General features: G+C 44.6%; 1 protein-coding gene across 1 annotated transcript in view; it reads left to right on the forward strand.

The window, feature by feature from the left end:
- The first annotated feature begins 6782 nt into the window (after window positions 1-6782).
- Window positions 6783-16426, forward strand: part of LMAN2 (lectin, mannose-binding 2) — a 23077-nt gene continuing 13433 nt past the window's right edge. The window contains exons 1-2 of the mRNA XM_006873459.1: window positions 6783-7217; window positions 7367-7485. Coding sequence (XP_006873521.1) covers window positions 7016-7217; window positions 7367-7485 — 321 coding nt within the window. The 5' untranslated portion in view covers window positions 6783-7015. The remainder of the gene's footprint in view (window positions 7218-7366; window positions 7486-16426) is intronic.

Genomic DNA, 16426 nt, shown 5'->3' on the forward strand with positions numbered 1-16426 from the left:
GCCGCCGCTGATCACCGGTCCCCGCTGCAGAGGGCGCCCACCATGGGGACAGGGGGCAGTACCGGCCAGAGCTTGTAGGCAGGGCGGTGGAGAGCCCGGCTCTGCTCCTGCAGGCCCTCACATCCTGAAACACCAGCTCACTACCTCTTTTCTCTACCACAGGAAGTGTCTCTATAGAAACCAAACCACAGAAAGAAGCAAGGTCTAAGAGAGCGAACGCCTCTTCCTACAAACATGCGCTCACACACACACATTCACACACTCACACACACCGCCAACGCACCCTTGGCAGCATCCCACACAGGCACCAACATACACAGCAAGGCCTTGCCATGCTCAGTAAGGAGCTAGCCTGATCTAGCCCAGCTCAGGGAACTCAAAGGTCATGGCTGGGCACACAGAAGTGCATATACATACCCAGGCATCCTCATCTACCCTGGCAGGGGTTCTTTGTGGACATATGTGCACTGCACTGGGCCCTGCTGGCCATACATGTACTTCACTCAGCACACATTTATCTCATACCTACTGTGTGCCAGGCCTGTGCACACTCAGAGACAACCACACACACACACACACACACACACACACACACACAGAGGCACTTACAGGCCATTCTTCTCGTACACATGCCCGGGTGTGCAGACAGATGGACACCTTGCATACACAGCCATGCACAGACAAGTCATTCAAGTGTGCATGCCATAGACACACAGGTCATTCCTCAGAGAAGGCACCTGGGGATTCAGTCATATACACGCACAGCCCCTCCAACAGTTGTAGCACAATCTGCACACAAGCACATGAGCATTCAGGTATGCACACGCTCAACACCTTGAGCAGGTGAGACATCAGTAATCAGACACAACAGTCCTATCTTGGTGTAGCACTGACCCAGTCCTGGATGATCTCAGGTCCTTTTGCTAGGATTCTCAGTTTACCTCTTTACACATGTGTGCCCCTGCTACAAGGCTCACATTTCACTCTAAGTATGGAGTCCTGATGTGGTGCTGAGGGTAAGAACTGAGCTGATAATTGCAAGGTCAGCAGTTCAAACCCACCAACCACTCCCTGGAAATCCTATACAGGGTTGCTATGAGTTGGAACCGACCAGACAGCACTTAATGACAACATGGGCTTATATAGAGCCCTCAAGTTATCTACCACTATTTCAATAGGGACTAGACAAAATTGCTTATCCATATTTTATCCTTTACCTCATCACGCCTTTCTAAAGAGGTGACCTGAACCCTTCCTCCCTGGGTACATGGCTAAACTGAATGTCTTAGGCTCCATGTGACTTGTTCCTTCCAATTGAATGTGATTGGAATGACATGCACTGTTTCGAGGCTAAGGTTCCTAAGAAGTAAATGAGTACTCCTCACATTCTCTCTTTTCCCTTTCGCTGGCTTGATGCACAAGGTGAAGAGAGCCTAGGGAAGACAGTGAAGTCACAATCTGCATTCATGCTGAAGGGAAGCCATTCATCAATCAAGTACATCAGCTTTGGCCTATTATGTGAGTGAGAAATAAACTTCTATTGTATTTGAGCCATTATTGGGCTCAAATGGAGCATAAGTGTCTATCTGTTACAGCTCTTAGCATTACTTTAGTTGATGTACCTCTTCTCCCAGCTCTGACTCGCTTTTCTCCGGAAATTCTGTCCAGGACATCCAGACAGATTCAGACATACTTGGTGTGCTTATCGGATGGGGAAGATACTGGATCTGGAGCACTGGTGCAAGTGGTTGTTGTTGTTAAGTGTCATCAAGTTGGTTCCAACCCATAGCAACCCTGTATAGGGTTTCCTAGGAACTTCTGGTGAGCTTGAACTGCCGGCCTTGCAGTTCAAACCGACATTACAGTCAGGTGCATTAACCCACAGCACTACACAAGGACTCCTGGTGCCGGTGGTTAATAAGGTTAGTGTGCCTGTGTGTGTGTGTGTATGTGTGTGTAACATAGGGTGTATGCTGTGATTGTATGATGTGACATTGTTGTAATGCATGTCTGCTGCATCATGGACCCAGGCTGTGGCTTTATAGGGGACTTTTCCGTTGATAGAAAATGATATGGTACAAATGGGTAATGGCTGCTAACTGAAAGGTTGGTTATTCCAGTCTACCCAGAGGTGCTTCAGAAGAAAGGGCTGGTGATCGTTGAAAACCAGAGCACAGTTCTATTCTGACACAGAGAATGGCCATGAATCAGAGTCAATTCAACCACAGCTGGTTTACTGGTTACAGTTTACAGGGTCTTCTCCCAACATGGTCTCATTTGATGCTCATATTCACTTTCTGAGTGGTGCTCATTATTCCCATTTTACAGAACACTGAAGTTCAGAGAAGTAAACATCAAGTTAAAGATCTACTGAGCTGTGAATGTATGTGATGGGGTGCCAGGACCTGACCACCACCAGCTTGAGTCTTGCCCAGCTTCTAACAACTCATCTTTCTCTCCCTTAGGGCTCAATCTCAGAAACGACCGGGGAACTTCTCTAAGTCCATCTTCGCCTGCTGCTGCAGAGATACCTCTCCCCACCTCTCCCATCAGGGATGCCAGCTCCAACTCTGACCAAAGGATCATCTCAGGGACCCCAGTTGACCCTGGGGCTTCCCATCTCTTGGCCTGCATCTAGTTTTCTCGACTCCATATTGATGGTGTGGTACCTCCACCTCATAAAACAATGTTCTCAACTTTCCTCTCCCTGATTCCCCATAGGGGCCAGTCACTGGTGTCCAATCTCTCTCTGGGACCTTTCCTGGCCCTTCTTCCCTGTGGAGACCTCCCTGGCTCAGACTTCACCCTGTGTCATTTAACTTTCTAGTCAGTGTCCCTACCTTTGTTACCTGCTTCCTATCTCTTTTCCATACTGAAGCCAGAGAAACCCACACCTGTCATTCCTATGCTTAAACCCACCCCACTACCGTCTTGAAAAAGGCCATGTTCCTTAGCTGGGGATTTAAAGCTCTTTGAGATGTGGCCTCAGCTAAATCCTCTGACCCCACGCTCAGCCATCCTAATGACTTGTATCTTATGCTTTCAGATATTCTTCCATGCCTTTGTAGTTCTTATTCTTTCTACTGAGAATGCCTGTCTCCTTCTGGTAAGTTCCTACTCGTCCCTCATGACTCAATCCCAAATTCTACAACAAATGTTCATTCCTTCACCAATTATTAATCACCACCTATGTGCCAAGGGTCTGTCCTGGTGTGGCGCTGTGGGCTAAGTGTCAGACTGCAAAGTCATTTGAACTGGAAGGTCAGTGGTGCAAGCTCACCAGCAGCTCCTTGGAAACCCTATACAGGGTCACTGTGGGTCGGAATCAACTCAATGGCACTTAACAACAACAATGTGCCAAGGAGCATAGGAGCTCTGGTAGCATACTGGTTACAAGTCAGGCTGCTAACCCCCAAGGTCAGCAGTTCGAAATTACCAGCAGTTCTGCGGGAGAAAGATGAGGCTTTCTGCTCCTGTAAAGAATTACAGCCTCGGAAACCCTACGCAGGGTGGCTATGAGTCAGAATGGACTCCACGGCCCATGACCACCACCACCTATGTGCCAGGCACTGTTGTAGATGCTGGGGGTCTAATAACCCACTTCTGTTGAGTTGATTCTGACCTATAGCAACCCTACAGGACACAGTGGAACTGCCCCACCCCCCAGGGTTTCCAAGTCTGTCATCTTTACAGAAGTAGACGGCCACATTTGTTTTCCTGAAGTGTAGTGGTGGGTTTGAACCACCAATCTTTCAGTTATCAGGTGAGTGCTTGACCACTGAAGTCACCAGGGCTCCAGGGATCTAGTTGTTAAGTGCCTTTGAGTCAGTACCGACTCATATGGACCCTGTATAGGGTTTCCAAGGAGCAGCTAATGGGTTTGAACCACTGACCTTGCATTAGAAGTCCAGTGCTTACTTTACAGCACCACACTAAGAGTGACTATAAAAACCAAAAACTAAACCATTGCCTTCGAATCAACTTGGGTTACGATGCCCCATGTGTCACAGAGTAGAACTGCTTCATAGGGTTTTCCTGACTGTAATCTTTATGGAAGCAAATTATCAGTCCTTTCTTTCATAGCAGCACAGGTAGGTCTGAGCCACCAATGTTTACGAAGTGGTTGAGCACAACCCATTTGTGCCCCATAGGAACCTTACCCACTCTACTGCCACTGAGCCAAATTTGTATCAAAGTGACCATGTAGGACAAAGTAGAAACATTTTTAGGGTTGCCAAGACTTTAAATCTCTATAGGTGCATATGGCCTCATCTTTCTCCTGTGGAACAACTGTTGGATTTGAACTGCTGACTTTTTGAGTAGTATCTTACCTAACAAAAATCCCAGCCTTCATGAAGGTTTAGTGGAATACACATGTTCCTTGTCTGAAGAGATATGAGTTTCTGAAAGCCTACATTCCTTGGAAAGGCAGAGGACTTTTAACATACATATAACTATATTGTGAATATGTTAGATGACTTGGAGTTGGTGCCAACTCATAGGGACCCTATGTACAACAGAATGAAACAATGCCTGGTGAGTGCCATTTTCACAGTTTTTGTTACATTTGAGTAGATTACTGCAATCAAATTGTTGCAGATCCTCTTTTTACTGACCCTCTACTATGCCAAGCATGATGTCCTTCTCCAGGGACTGATCTTTCTGGATAACATGTTCAAAGTATATGTGATGAAGTCTCTCCATCCTTGCTTCTAAGAAGCATTCTGGTTACTTCTTCCAACACACATCTGTTTGTTCTTCTAGCAGTTCCTGGCATATTTAATATTCTTCTCCAACACCATACCTAAAATTCATCAATTCTTCTTCAGTCTTATTTGTTCACTGTTCAGCTTTCACATACATATGAGGCAAACTAGAAATACCATGGTTTGGTCAGGTGTACCTTAGTTTTCAAAGTGATGTTTTTGCTTTTGAAGAGCTATTTTGCAGCAGATAAGCCCAATACAATACATTGCTTGACTTCCTGATTGCTGCTTTCATGGGCATTGATTGTGGATCTAAGTAAAATGAAATTCTTGACAACTTTTATCATGATGTTGTTTATTGGTCCAATTGTGAGGATTTTTGTTTTATATATATACTCAAAGTCACTACCATTGAGCAGATTTGGACTCATAGTGGCTCTATAGGACAGAATAGAACTGCTCCTTAGGGTTTCTGAGGTTGTAAATTTTCGTGGAAGCAGAAAGCCTGATGAGTTAAAACTGCCAGCCTTGCAGTTAGCAGTCCAAAACTTAAAAATGAAATGAAAAGATAATGGAATTTTTCCACAAATTTTTTGAAGCCCCCTGATACACATCCATGAACTCCAGACCTATGTAAAGTGAAAATCTGTTAAGGAAAAGGCAAACATTTCCCACTAGTAGAGAATGATAGCAAAGTGGCAAGACTATACTCTGTCAAAGGTGGAAAACTTGAAAGACCTGAAAAAAGAAGCATGTCTCATAGAGTTCCAACTCTCATGGGTGTTATTATATGTGTGTTTACAAGCATGCATTCTTTGAATAGTAAAATAATAAATTAAAAATAATATGACTCAGGAAAGATGTCTCAGCACTAAATCCTCAATAAGTCCTTCAAAGAGTAATTTCTTAGAATTAAATAAAGGAGCATACCATTCTATTGTAATAGTCATTCATTCAATTGCCTATGGTCTGGGTCAGGTAGAGACCAGTTTAGGCAATGAAGACATTTATAGAAGGGACCACCATTCACTTCTAGCCCTTTGTTTTCCTATGTGAAAGAGGCCTGGTGTGTTTAGATCTTCTGATTTTTCATAAAAAAATAGAACTTTAGATTTGTAATATTAATTTACATCTCTTGATTTTAAAATAATGGATATAAAATTATGTATTTAAATAGCATTCGCAGATAACAGCTCATCTCAACTGCAGGCCACCAGTTTTCAGTCTCTGATCCACAGTCAGTTGTCCAGGACCTTTCAGAGTCACAGTGATCGGTTGGATCCAGCTGCCTGACTATCTAAATTCAACCCGACAGGGCCTGAGGAGTTGGGAGTAGTGGTGGGTGTGGGCCGTTGAGTAGGTTCCGATTCATCTTTCTCCGGCGGCGGTGTGGCTGGTAGATTCAAACTGCTGTGTTAGCAACCCAGCAAGTAACCTCTATGCTACCAGGGCTCCCTGTATAGGGTTTCCGAGGGGTGAATGGAGAGTCTGGACCGCCGACTTTGCAGTTCAAACAGACCTTGGGGGTCGAGTTCTTATCCTAAGACACCACACCAGTAGTTGCTGTTGTTAAGTGCCGTCGAGTTGGTTCCAACCCACAGCGATCCGTATACGGCTTCCGAGAAGCGGCTGGTGGGTTTGAACTACCCACCTTGAGATTCAGTGCTTATCCTACAGCGCGCCACACTCCAGTAGTGGATGACCTCAAATAACCGGGAATTCGGTTTCCAAAGGTATCAAGCCGGCGACGCAAAAGGCTTGTTCAGGACCACTAACAGAGTCCAAGGCGGCGCGAGGGTTGGAACTCAGGCCTCCGCCTTCCGTTTAGATCTCCATTTTCCCCCAAACTGAAAAAAGGCAGCTTTGAAGACCCTGTGACAGGCTGGCAGCCTAGATAGAGTGTTGCAGTGTTCGCCTTCAGAGCCCATGAAAATGCCCATAAAAACTACAAGTTCCAGTATGCCCCGCTTCACACACGACAGTCGAGCGGCCGCTCAAACCCTCTTCCAGCTTCCCATTGGCTCACAAACCTAACGTGCTGCTCCATGATTGGTTGAGTTTCTTTTAGCTTGTAAAAACCCATTGCGGAGGTTGGCTGACCTGTGCCTCTGAACTCTCAAGGAGATGGAAAACAACTTGATCAGGTCCGGGGATTATTCTGGCCTATAGAGCCACCTCCTGCTCGGTTACGAGACGTAGCTTTTTACTCCAAGGCGATATGAAGGTTGGTGGGTTTCCGGCCGGAGGCCATTAAATGGGTCACCGGAAGGCGGAAGTTCTACGGCGGAAGTGGCCGAGAGACGTGAATAATGGCGGCGGAAGACTGGTTTGGGCGCTGGGGCTGGGGCCGGCGGTGCCTGGGGAAGCCTGGGCTTCCCGGCCCCGGCCCTGGCCCCATTACATCTCTACTTCTTGTTCTTATTCTGTTTCTGGGCCCGGTGGCTTCAGATATAACTGATGGCAACAGTGAACACCTCAAGCGCGAGCATTCGCTCATCAAACCCTACCAAGGTGAGGCCCAAAGTGGGAATGACTAAAGGATGAGGGCGAGGCTGGACAGGATTATTGAGGCCCCCTTCCTGTGTGTTTTCTATCTTTAGCAAAGCCACTTCTGGCATAACCTCTTACGCATCTGTCTATGCCCGGCTATCTGCCCACAGGAGTTGGTTCCAGCTCCATGCCCCTCTGGGACTTCCAAGGTAGCACTATGCTCACGAGCCAGTACGTGCGTCTGACCCCTGACGAACGCAGCAAAGAGGGTTCTATTTGGAATCACCAGGTGAGTGGTTCCCAAGGTGCTGTAAAAGTACCGTTCAGTAACCCGCTACTCTGCCTGCCCAGTAGCGGAAACCTGAGCTTGGCTTGAAGACTTGCCCCCCTCCTTTCCCTATCTTGGTCACACCCACCAATGATAATAGATAATGGATACTGATTAGTTTCTGTGCGTCAAGGAATTGTGTTTGGCACATTACACGTGTCTCACTCTCAGACGCCATTCTGAAGTAAATGATGCCCTCTTGGTTTTACTAAGAAGCTGATGCTCAGAGATGAAAGTGGCTTACTCAGAGTCACACAGCCAATAAGTAGTGGAGCTGCTTGACTGTCTGAACTGAATCCTTTCAATAATGGGAAAAATGGGATGAATTGTGTCTTTATTGGGTATTTGCTTGGGTTAGGCACTGACCTTGATATGCCTTAGTGCATTTAATTCTCAAACAATTGTTGGAAATAGTGATCATGACTTTTTAAAAAGATAACGTAGATAGTGAATGGCATAAATAATATTTAAACTGTGATCTCTGCTCTCCAAGTCCAGCACTGCATTAGGCTCTCTTCTCCTGGAACTCCTTAGAAATAACTTGTCAGCTCAAGTGGTTGAAGAACTTGTTTGAGGGTCCTGTTATCAGCAGTGTAGAGGGCTGGACTTGTTAGCTCTATTTTGACAGTGTTGTTACCATACAAGAGTTTCAGTGATTGTGTGCCAGAGGGCAGGGTTCTTGAGGTGACTGAGTGAGACTCCACATTTAGGAAACCTAGGTGAGGAAAGGGTGAAACCTAGGTTAGGTGAAAGGGGAGTAACATTGCCTGGGTCACAGCTTGGAGAGGAACCTGCTCTGGCCCCAGCCTGCCTAATCCCAACTCCTCCCACAGCATTAGTTCTTGGCCAGTATCCGAGTCTTCTCTATCAACTTGCACCCTGGTCCTTTCTGGTTGACTTCCACTGAATTCTAGGAGGTTAACACAAACCTATGCCGTTCTCATATTGCTTCATATGCGTGTCCGCTCAGCTCCTCCTTTCCTTCCTGCCCTGTGTTTCCATACTGCTGCTAGCAGCATCTGGGGTTATATTTGTTCAGGCTCCTCACTGATCCTTGGAGCTTCGAGTTGCTTGGGAAGGGATAAACATGAATTATGTCTGTACAATCTGGCCCCTAGTGCCTGTGGATCTGCAGCCATGCTTTTGTTTAATTTTGTTCCAGCCTGTTTGATTGTCTTCTTGCCTCAGGACCTTTGCACTTGTTCCCTCTGCCAGGGACACTGCCTCCTGGTTCTTCATGCTTGCTTGGCTTCTCTCATCTGTTAAGTCTCAGCTCAAATGCCTCCCACTCAGAGAGTACTTCATTAACACATTCTGTCACAGTTTTTTGCCTTAAGACTTTGGGATGGAAATGAAGGCAGTATAGCATTAAGTTTTGTTTTGTTTTTAAAGGTATATGTAGTGCTAAGGAGCTCTGGCTGCTCCATGGGAGAAAGATGAGGCTTTCTGCTCTCGTTAAGATTTACAGCCTTGGAAACCCTGTACAGGGTCGCTATGAGTCGGAACTGACTCCACGGCACATAACAACAACAAGGAGCTCTGGTAAGTTGGTCTGCTAACCACAAGGTCAGTGGATCAAATCTACCAGGCACTCTAAGGGAGAAAGATGAGGCTTTCTGCTCCTGTAAAGATTTATGCCTCAGAAACATTATACAGGGTCTTATGAGTCGGAACTACTCTCCAGCACACACCCACTACCACCACATATAGTGCTGGAACTGTTAAAAATTAGGTTGAGCCTCATGTCAGCAGACACATCTAAGACAGTGAATTAAATTAGGGTTGTAGGCAGCTGGTGCTTGTCAGTGACTTGGGGATGTCACAATACTGAGTGTTCTGTACATACCTTCATACAGTTTTTTTTTTATTTTTATGTTTTATTGTGAATTATATGATAGTTTACATGAGAGAACATTAGTTTTACATTCATCCTATCCTATATTGTTTCATTGCCATGGTTACAGTCCCCTCCATGCATCATCAGCCAACCACAGGGTACACTCTGTAGCCTGCCCACAGGTAGTCAGCACACAGCCCCTCTCCCTCTCTGTGTCTAAAGTCCCCAGCTGCTCCATCTCTCCATGTCATCGTCTCTGCCTCTATCTCTGGCGTCACTGATTCAGTGAGTAGAGTCCCACTCTCTGCTCTTCTCCCTTGATGGTCTCAGGGACCTCTGCTCCTAGACTGCAAAGTTAATCACTCCCCTCCTTGCTACAAAACATCTACCTTTACATTTCCAACCCTCACAATCAGTCCTGATAGCAATTATTCACTATTGTGTCACAAGGGTCCTATCCACATTTCCTTTCATCAGCCCCGCCCAGACATATTGGATACTACTCAGTGGAGATTCTACCTTCCTCCACACCCTCTGGATCTAGATTCCCTCTTGAAATCTTGTAAGCAAGTCACTTCTTGCCTTTTTAGCACCCCCATTTTGGGTAGCCAATGTCCAAGTTGCCCATCCCTTTCTCTATGGAGGGGGTGGGAATGATCCTTGCTGTAAAGATTCATTCCCTCTTTTGAGCTACTGCATCAATAGGTGTAAGTCGAGTTCATCAAATTGTATCAGATTACTCTTTTTTCACCTCTTCTTTCTTCTTCTAGTTGAACTCTGATCATCCAGTCATTGAAGCCAGGTCAAGTGGGTATTATCTGCAAGTGTGTGCATATTCCCTCTCTTCTTATTAGCTAGACGCTTCACTCTCCACTCTAGTCCTCTGTGGCTATGTCACTGACTCTGGGCCCAGGAGTCCTCAGGTCTTGCCATACTGCTGGCCAACCAGGTCTCCACGCGGGTTCACAGGAATCTGTTGAACACTGTAGGGCTTAGCTTGCAGCTTCATTGCTGTGTGCCCTCAGTTCCTCTTATCGGTGATAAATGTGGTCACCAATCAGAGCGTGTATTCCCATTGAGTCTTAGTCTTGAAAGGGGATTTGCTCTGAGGGGACCCGACCACTTGCCTTCATGTCTCCTGGGTGAGCAACTTGCTTGTTCTTGTAGTAATCAGTCGATCTGCCTTTATTGTTTTGTATTTTTCCTGTGGGTCTTTCTTTCAAGAAGTATCTTCTGTTCTTTTAGCTGCTCCAGGCTGGTCTGCTTGTCCTTTCAAGTGGAAATTTCCCTCCTCTGAAGATTCTGGTTGCTGTTTAGGATTCCACTTATGGTCTTATGTAATGCAGAGTCTCCACAGGAAGCCTCCTTCACTAGGCACGTTGTAGCCCCATTTTAGGTATTCCAAAGGAGCTCTGGTAGCATGGTGGTTACGAATCGGGCTGCGAACTGCAAGGTCAGCAGTTTGAAACTACCAGCTGATCCGTGGGAGAAAGATGAGGCTTTCTGCTACCGTAAAGATTTATGGCCTCGGAAACCCTGTTCAGGGTCGCTACGGGTCGGAACCGACTCAACGGCACTTAACAACAACAATCAGTTATAGGCAGAAGACAGACTTCCAAGCTTTCTGTGGTGATACTTCTGGCTATTTCTTTCTCTCCCCCTCAAGTGTCTATTTTATAGTGGTATTCCAGGGAAACCAAAATTCAAAAGACAGCCAAGCATCTTAACATTATTTCCCCCCTTTTGCCCATTCCAGGCATGTCTCAATCCCTGTATCCCAGAGCCCTGTTGTTCCAAGGTTGTGTATACATCATTATTTACCTCTGTCCCACTTAGCCCATGCAAACCTGCCTAATTGTTCTCCCATTCACTTTGTTCTTCCATTCCCCTCCCCCTTCTTATATATTGCCCCCTCCCTATCACCCAAACTATCCTGTGTCTATTCCCTACCCTGTACTCACCTTCCCCTCCCTTCCCTCACCCCACCCCCCATATCCCAGTAGCCAGCAAAGAATCCCTTTTCCCCCCTTTAGTATGAGTTCTTTTTCTTAGTCTTTTACAGTAGTGCTCCTATGCAGAATTTCTCATTTTGTGACTGACTAATTTCACTCACGCTCTGGTAGCGTAGTGGTTACGAATCGGGCTGCGAACCACAAGGTCAGCAGTTCGAAACTACCAGCTGCTCCGCGGGAAAAAGATGAGGCTTTCTGCTCTCGTAAAGATTTATAGCCTCAGAAACCCTGTGCAGGGTCGCTATGGGTTGGAACCGACTCGATGGCACTTAACAACAACAACAATTTCACTCAACAAAATGTTCTCAAGGTTCATCCATATTATTCGGTAGCTTGCAGCCTCCATGTTATTCTTCAAGGTAGCATAATATTCCATTGTGTGTATATACCACAATTTGTTTATCCATTCTTCAGTTGATGGGCACTTTGGCTGTCTCCATCTTTTTGCTATTGTAAATAGTGCCGCTATAAACATTGGTGTGCACATATCTTCTCATGTTGTGGCTTGTTTTTCTTGTGGGTAAATACCAAGTAGAGGAATTGCTGGATCATAAGGTATTTCTGTTTTCAACCTTCTGAGGAAGCGCCATATTGATTTCCAGAGAGGTTGGACCATTTTTCAGTCCCACCAGCAATGCAAGCGTGTCCCAGTCTCTCCACATCCACGCCAGGACTCCTTTAAGTCATATGAATATGTCCAAATCTTATGTTACAAACTTGTAGTTTAATTTCACTTCCTACACAGAATTTTATTTAATGCTTAACAATCATTAAATGAAAATACTGGTTAGCTTATCTAATTTCTTTGTAAGGTCGGTTTGAAACGCAAGGTCAGCAGTTCAAATTCACCATGTGCTCCTCAGAAACCCTATGTACAGGGTTGTTATGAGTTGGTACTGACCCAATGCCACTTAACAGCAACAACAACAATAACAATATAGGTTTAATAATTTAAACTTTTTTATTTTCTTCTGGCTTTGAAATTAAGTGTTTTGTTTTCTTCTGGGTGGAGTTATAATAGCATGCAATTAATCTAAGTAATTGCATTGTCCACATTGTAATTAACTATTGTGTGACAGTAAACCACTGTCACTGAGTCCATTCCAAGTTATAGCTACCCTACAGGATGAGTAGAATTGCTCCTTAGGGTCTCTGAGATTGTAAATCTTTACAGAAGCAGACAGCCACATCTTTTGTGTTTTTGTTATTGTTGTTGTTTTTGTTGCTAGGTTACCATTGGGTTGGTACCAACTCATAGCGACCCTGTGCACAACAGAAACACTGCGGGGTTCTGCTCTCATTGGCTCCCATTGCCGACCTTTCGGTTAGCACTCGAGGCAAACCCACTGCACCACCACAGCTGGCTGTGTAGCAACAGTTGATTGAAATGTATCTCAGTGAGATAGCTGTGCTCCCTTCTCCCACCCCCACCCCCCCAGGTATCTGGATGGATATTACTGTCAGAACATGACAGGATTCAGCATTGTTTCTGCTTTGTGTTTTTATAGGGATGAATGCTGAGAAGCTGTGTCTACTTCAACAAGGAGGTGGAAATGGCAGGAGCACTCAATCATTTGAGTTTCTTTTGGTTTATAAACCCAAATCATATAAATACAACCCCGTACCATCGAGTCTATCCCATCTCATAGTGACCCATTGCTGCTGCCACTGGGCCACTCCATCTTGTTGACAGATTTCCCTGACCCTCCGCTTTACCAGACATGCCATGTTCCTACTATTAATGGATGGTTACAACTGTTTGTTCTCATTTTGAGTTGTGCCCTGTCAACATATGGAGGTCCTGAAAGCTTTACTCCATTCACATCATCACAGTCAACTCTACTTTGAGGAGAGGCAGCTATTCCCCAGTTGTATTTTGAGTGCCTTCCAACCTGAAGGGCTTATCTTTCAGCACAATATCTGATAATGTTGTTGTTGCTAAGTGCCATCGAGTCAGTTCCCAAATCACAGCGACCCTCCCCTCCATACATAGAATAGACAGCAATGGGCAGCTTGGATGTTGGCTCCCCAAATGGGGGGGGCTACAAAGGCAAGAAGTGACTGGCTTACAGGCTTTCAAGAGGAAGCCTAGATCCAGAGGGCGTGGAGGGAGGTAGAATCTCCACTGAGTAGTATCCAATCTGAGATGGGGTGGCTGGGGACTCTATAGACCCAGAGAGGGAGAGGGGCGAGGGGCTCTGTGCTGATGACTGGGGACAGGGGTCAGGGGGGAGACAGGCTTGCAGGGTATACCCTTTGGTTGATTGATGATGCTTGGAGGGGATTGTAACCAACCGTGGCAATGAAATGATATACAATAGGAAGGATGCATGTAAAGCTAATGTTCTCCCATGTAAACTATCATATAATTCACAATAAAACATTAAAAAAAAAAATCATGGCGACCTTGTGTAAGGTTTCCAATGAGCATCTGGTGAGCTTGAACCACTGGCCTTGTGGTTCAACCAACCTTGCAGTCTAGTGCATCAGCCTGCAGTGCCACACCAGGACTCCGTATCTGATAATACCCTCATGTTATTCATAATGTTTCAGTATTCAATATTATGGTACTATCTGACAGCGTTCCACTGTTATTCATAAGGTTTTCAGTGACTAAACATTCAGAACTAGTCTGCTTCTCCTTTGTAGTCTGTTTTGGTTTGGAAGCTCATTGGAAAGCTGTCCAACAGGGGTGACGCTGCTAGTCTTTCAAATACTGGTGGCATAGCTTCCAATATATCTTTTTTTTAAAAAAATCCTTTTGCTTTCCCCCCCTACTTTTTATTATTTTTTATTTTAAAGTCTTATAAGCAAAATAATTAGAGTGTATTTTGGGGGTGGAGTGTTTTAAAACTTTTTATTTTGAAATAATAGTGGATTCCAAATTTCAGGTACCCTTAGGTTTGTTTTTTCTGTACTATATAGTCCTTTTACATTTAAGGAAACTGCTAATAACATTTGGGTTTTAAAAATTCGAATTGTGCGGCCTGCTCTCTGTATTCATTTTTTTCTCTAATCTTCACCTCTTTTGGCTTAATTAGTTTGTATTCTACATTTCTTCATTTGTTTGCTTCGCTGTTTCCTGCTCTTTTCCCTGTCTTTTAGTGGTTCTGCTCAAGTTGAAAACATGCATCCACATTTTATCTAATTCTAATGGCAATGTGTGCATTTACCTTTTTCCTGGATGACGCAGGGATCTTACAGCATTGTGACTCTGTGTAACTCACTGTTGTCATTTCTTTTCTAGTTTAAATCACACAAAGCATTGTGATTTGTGCAGTCAGACCCTCATTTTTACATATTTGTCATTCTTTATTTTTTTCCTGAAGCTCTGGCTTCACATCTGGCTCATTTTCCTTCTCTAAAGAATTAAAGGAGCTCTGGTAGCATAGTGGTTACAAGTCAGGCTGCTAACTTCAAGGTCAGCAGTTTGAAACTAACAGCAGCTCCATGGGAGAAGGGTGAGACTTCTTACTGCTGTAAAGATTTACAGCCTCGGGTTCTCTATACAGGGTCGCTGTGGGTCGGAGCTTCTGTGACTCTATGGTACTTAACAACAACAAAAGAATTAAAGACAGTGTGGGTCTGCTGCTGATGGAGCCTTTTAATTGTTTCATTTGTGTAAAATGTCTTCATTTCACCTCCATTCCTTTTTTTAAAACTTTATATTGTGACTTGAGTGAAGGTTCACAGAGCAAATCTTTAGTTTTTGCATTCAAGAAATGATGCGCTTCGCTGAGTCCCAGTTGCAATCACCTTATTGTAAATTGTAATGCCACGCTATACCTACCTATTGTTTGGCTGAAAATTGAGCCACCAGGATAAATTCAGCTCCAGGCATGAAGGGTGGCCAAGGGCTAAACCATGGGGGTTCTCCAGTCTGTATTTGACCAGTAAGCCTGATCTTTCTTATAATTTTGAGTTTTGTTCCACATCTGTCTCCCACTCTATCCAGAACCTTCTATCGTGATCCCTTTCAGAGCAGTTGGTCATCGTAGTTAGTCACCATCTAGTTCTTCTGGTCTCGGGGTTGGGGAGACTGCTATTCACATGATTCATTAGTCCTTTGGACTAATTATTCCCAATCATCTTCAATTTTCATTACTCTTCTTTCATCTGAACAAGACAAGAGCTACATCTCATGACCACTTGTGAGCTTCTGAGATCCCAGACACTATTCACTGAAGTAGGATACAGAATATTGTCCTTGTGGGTCACCTTCATTTTTGAAGGATGCATTTGCTAAGTATAGAATCCTAGGTTGGCTGCTCTTTTCTTTCAATTCCAAATATATCAGTCTATTGTCTTCTTGCTCCAAGGTTGAGCAAGACTAATTATTGCTCCTTTGAAGGTAATCTCTGTTATTTTCTCACTCCTGTTTGCTTTTAAGATTCCATTTTCCTTGTTTCTTTGTGCCTTCCCTCCTGTCTCCCGCTTTGTTTCCTTCCTTTTCTATTTATTTTTATTTATTTTATGGTGGTAAGTATACGTTATAAAACATTTGCTGTTTTGGCATTTTTCCCATGCATATTAATCATATTCATTTTGTTCAATCGCTACCACTATTCCTTTTCCAAATTTTTCCTTCACCTGTAAGGGTTCCCTATACAGCGAGTCACCCTTTCTCCCCTCCTCCCAGCCTTGATAGCCACTTTGGTCTCTATGCATTTGCTTGTTTTAGGTATTTCATGTAGGTGGGATCATGCAATAGTTGTCCTTTTGGGGCTGACTGCTCTCTGCATGTTTTCAAAATTTGTTCACACTGTAGTGTGTTGGTTAGTGTTGGCAGGACCTTCTTTTCTGTTTAATGGACCTAGGTATGGTTTTCTTTTTGTTCATCCCCTTTGGGTTTTTTTTTTAGTGTTTTTATTGTGAATTATGTGATGGTTTACATGGGAGAACATTAGCTTCACAATCATCCTTTTGAATATCGTTTCATTGCCATGGTTACAACCCCCTCCGTGCATTATCAACCAACCAAAGGTATACCCTGCAAGCCTGCCGCCTAGTCGTCAGCACACAGCCCCTCTCTTTCTCTGGGTCTAAAATCCCC

The sequence above is a fragment of the Chrysochloris asiatica genome, unplaced genomic scaffold (assembly GCF_000296735.1).
Source record: "Chrysochloris asiatica unplaced genomic scaffold, ChrAsi1.0 scaffold00242, whole genome shotgun sequence".
NCBI lineage: Eukaryota > Metazoa > Chordata > Mammalia > Afrosoricida > Chrysochloridae > Chrysochloris > Chrysochloris asiatica.